Here is a 4148-nt window from a genome sequence, read left to right on the forward strand (position 1 = left end):
AACAACATTTTTCAAGACGCCGAAGTAGACTAGTTCACTCAAAACTGGATTTTGATCCCTTATACTTGCAAAACTGGATGTTGTTGCATTGACTGTAACACCACTATTCTGCGTTTTTCTTTTCTTCTCAACTTCATTGGTGTGAAACCGAAATCCATTAACAACATACTTGTCATGTTGGATTCCAACAACATCTGGACCTTTAGCAAGGAACCTCAAGTCTCTCAACACCGAAACATTTTGAGGAAGTTCTAACTTGTCAATCTGTAAAAAAAAAAAAAGATGATAAAACTATATTTGAAGTCCTACAATTCAAATTGTACTTAATATTCAGAATTTTACGTACATGTTCAGCAAACCAACAAGCAAAATTTTCGCTGTGCAAGCGCTCTTTTAGATGCTGTGGAACTTGAGGATGCCATTCTTCTATCAATCTACGATGCTGCCTAGAAGTACATGAGTCAAAATTGTAATCATACATTGAATTCTACAATAAAATTTTAATGCATCAAGTTGTAGTTGAACTTACTCTATGTAAGGTGTGACAGCATCACAGTTAAATAAAATATACTGATGTGCTTTACTCAAGATATGAGCATCAAAAACTGTTGCCTTGCCCCTCCCCAAAGGATGTCCTGATTTAGAGAATATATCTAAACCCTCTTCAATTTCCTTATGTACTTCTTCATTTCTGCTTGGACGATTGAATTTTGTCTCAACATAGTCCGCAAGATACAACAAGCAAAAGTTTATGCATTCTTCTGCCAAGTAGCCTTGAGCAATCGAACCTTCAGGCCTACTTTTATTTCGAACATAAGATTTTAATGTTCCTAGGTACCTAAAGTATCATCATTCCAAACTCTCTGTTTAGTTCCACAAATCAAAGAAAGAAAAAAAGTAATAAACATTTAAGGCATAATTAGAATTACAAGCAGTACCTCTCTACAGGATACATCCAACGATAATACACCAGGCCACCTAATTTCACTTCAGTTGCCAAATGAATAGTTAAATGCACCATGACATCGAAGAATGTTGGTGGAAAGCATTTCTCAAGATCGCAGAGTATAACGGCAATTTCACTTTCCAAACGAACCACATCTTGAGGACAAATAACTTTAGAACAAAGCTGCCTGAAGTATCTACTCAATCAAATCAAAGGATAGCGCACTGATTTTGGCAAAGTCTTTCTCAAAGCTATAGGCATCAATTGCTGCATTAGAATATGATTATCATGACTTTTAAGCCCCGAAATTCTTGGTGGCTTTACTCGAACGCATCTTGAGATGTTAGCTGCATAACCATCTGGAACTTTCACTTTTTTTAGCACATTGCAAAACATAGTTTTCTGTTTTTTATCCATTGCAAAGGAAGATGGAGGTAAGTAAACCTTTCCAGGTTCTGTCTCAATGGGATGCAGCTCTTTTCTTATTCCCATTTCTCTCAAATCACGGCGGGAATTATAATGGTCCTTTGCTTTATCCTCAATATCCAGCAATGTCCCCCAAATATTTTCACAAACATTCTTCTCAATGTGCATGAAGTCAAGATTGTGTCTTAAGACATTATCTTTCCAATATGGCAAGTCAAAGAAAATACTCCTCTTTTTCCAATTGAAAGGCAGCTTCGGATTACCTTTCACAAGTTTTCCAAATTTAATTTGCAAGTCTCCCAATTCACTCACAATCATATCCCCGGTTTGCAATGGTGGTCGCTTTCCATGTTCTTCGGTGCCATCAAAGAATTGGGCTTGCTTTCTAAATTTATGCTTACTATCTAAGAATCTCCGATGACCATATAGCAATATTTGAAACTATGAGTCAACCGTCGTGCATGAGTGAACTTGTGACAAACAGGACAAGCATATTCACCTTTAGTGCTCCAGCCAGATAACATTGCATATCCAGGGAAATCACTAATGGTCCACAACAGAGCTGCATGCAATTGAAAATTTTCTTTTTGGGATGCATCATAAGTTTGAATGCCAAAATCCCACAATTCGGTCAATTCTTTAACTAGAGGCTGTAGATAAACATCAATATTATTCCCAGGAGAGGATGGTCCGGGTATTAACAAGGACAACATGAAGTACGGTTGCTTCATACACATCCACGGAGGTAAGTTATATGGTATTAAAACTACAGGCCAAGTACTGTGTGTAGAACTCATGTTGTTGAATGGATTAAACCCGTCAGATGCCAACCCCAATCTAACATTTCGACAATCCTTAGCAAATTCTGGATGTAGATGGTCAAAAGTTTGCCAAGCTGGAGAATCAGCTGGATGTCTCATACAACCATCTTTTGTACGTTTTTCCTCATGCCATCTCATTTGAGATGCAATTTTAGAAGACATAAATAGTCTTTGTAATCTAGATTTTAAAGGAAAATGCCACAATACTTTTTGAGGGATTTTTCTTTTTTCACTAGTTGGATCATTTTCTGAAGCAACCCACCTAAGCTCGTTACATGTTTCGCATGAAGTTCTTTTTTCAGCACTACCCCAATAAAGAGAACAATCATTAGGACATGCATCGATCTTTTCATAACCCAGCCCCAATGTATTCATCAATTTCTCAGCCTCATAGTAAGAAGAAGGCAAATTAGTCATGGCCTCCGAAAATGCTTCTCTCAACAACTCAACAAGCATATTAAAAATCTTGTTACTCATCTTACCAAGGCATTTTAGGTGAAGCAAACGAATAATGAAAGACAACTTCGAGAAATTTTTGCAACCACTGTACAAATCCTGTTGAGAATCATCAATCAATTTGTAAAATTTTTCAGCCTCTGAAACAGGAAAGTCCCCTTCTCTATTCAATTCATTTGTTCCATGTGGTATCCCAAATACATCATGGACCAAGTCTTGCATGTCATTAGTCCCATTTGAAACCCCAATTGATGTATTTTCAGAATTAGATGTGGCTTCATAGTAGTTAGAAAGCTCTCCATGTGCTATCCAATTATTATAACCCTTGATAAAGCCTACCACTTTCAAATGATCATATGCTTCCATTTTAGTCACACAAACACCCATGCCGCAATCTTTGCAAGGACACAAAATCAGTCCGTCACAACTTGATCTAGAAAATGCAAAGTTTAGAAACATTTGAAGTCCTGCCTCATACTTTTCACTTGTTCTTGGAAAATCCATCCAACTTTTATCCATACTTTGAATATAAATAAATGTCCTCCAACAAGCTTCCAAGAGCATGAAAACAACAACTACACATTAGTACTTAGAAAACTAGACAAATCCCATAAAATCATTGAGAATAAGAAGCGCCCTGATTTTTTAAACTCAAGCCATGGCTTACAAGTCCCTAATTTCAAGTTCAAGAATTTACAGTCTACTAAATAAAGCAGCCCAGCAAATAAAGGAAATCAACAAAATGCAAAATTTCTCAACAATCTGTAAAAACAGAATTTGCAAGCAAGCGGATAGAAATTTTATTTACCTAATACCAGAACAAAGCCCTTCGTACCAACTCCTGCACTCGCGTCTTCGGAAAATTCCTAACTTCAATCTGAAATGTCAAAGGTTAAACAAACACATGAGCATGAAGACTAAAGGTGAAATTCAAGAATCTTACTAAATTTCCATCAAAGTATAGATACATCTCTGGTGTGTAGTGATTAATTTTATAAGTTCTCTCTTTAGAAAGGCATGCAACTTACGGCATAGGTAATTGGAAAAAATGATTGATAGAAAAAGCACAGGTTTATGACACGGTTAGACCAGCAGATATTTATGAAGAAAAAGCATTCACCACAGAGAGACAGTGAAATGTGAAAGAAAGAAGAGAATCTATCTAGCTTTTTATTTTATACTCATAATCTTTTTTTGGTCCCAGGATTCTTTTAAGTTGCTATGACTGTTCAGCTAATTGATCTAGAAACAGGACTAAATTGAGAAAAAAAACAGAACCCGTAAGGGTGCTATGTCAACCTGAACTGGGAGGGGTGGAAGTTCGACAAGAAAATGGATAGGGGAAGAAAAAAAAAGAAAAAAGACTAAAAAATACAATACAGTTTTACACGAAATCCTGCTATTTTCTTGTCTGGCAAATTCAATGCCTACGCGCCATCACAATTAAAAGTTCGTTGGGGTAGTTGCACTCCTTCACCTCCTTTTCCCCTGTAAATCCC

General features: G+C 36.6%; 1 protein-coding gene across 1 annotated transcript; it reads right to left on the minus strand.

The window, feature by feature from the left end:
- Window positions 1–1150: 1150 nt before the first annotated feature.
- LOC113755172 lies at window positions 1151–3036 on the minus strand. The gene is made up of 2 exons (XM_027299233.1): window positions 1872–3036; window positions 1151–1776 (listed from the first exon to the last, which is right to left on the minus strand). Exons 1-2 carry the CDS (start codon window positions 3034–3036, stop codon window positions 1151–1153), a joined length of 1791 nt encoding a protein of 596 aa, XP_027155034.1.
- Between the last annotated feature and the right edge of the window lie 1112 nt (window positions 3037–4148).

Source organism: Coffea eugenioides, unplaced genomic scaffold (assembly GCF_003713205.1).
Source record: "Coffea eugenioides isolate CCC68of unplaced genomic scaffold, Ceug_1.0 ScVebR1_1261;HRSCAF=2082, whole genome shotgun sequence".
NCBI lineage: Eukaryota > Viridiplantae > Streptophyta > Magnoliopsida > Gentianales > Rubiaceae > Coffea > Coffea eugenioides.

Coding starts and splice junctions, on each gene's coding strand:
- LOC113755172 (XM_027299233.1), bottom strand. CDS start 3,036: ATGGGTGTTTGTGTGACTAAAATGGAAGCATATGATCATTTGAAAGTG. Junction 1,777..1,871: donor ATCTGGCTGGAGCACTAAAG/GTGAATATGCTT, acceptor GGAGATTCTTAG/ATAGTAAGCATAAATTTAGA.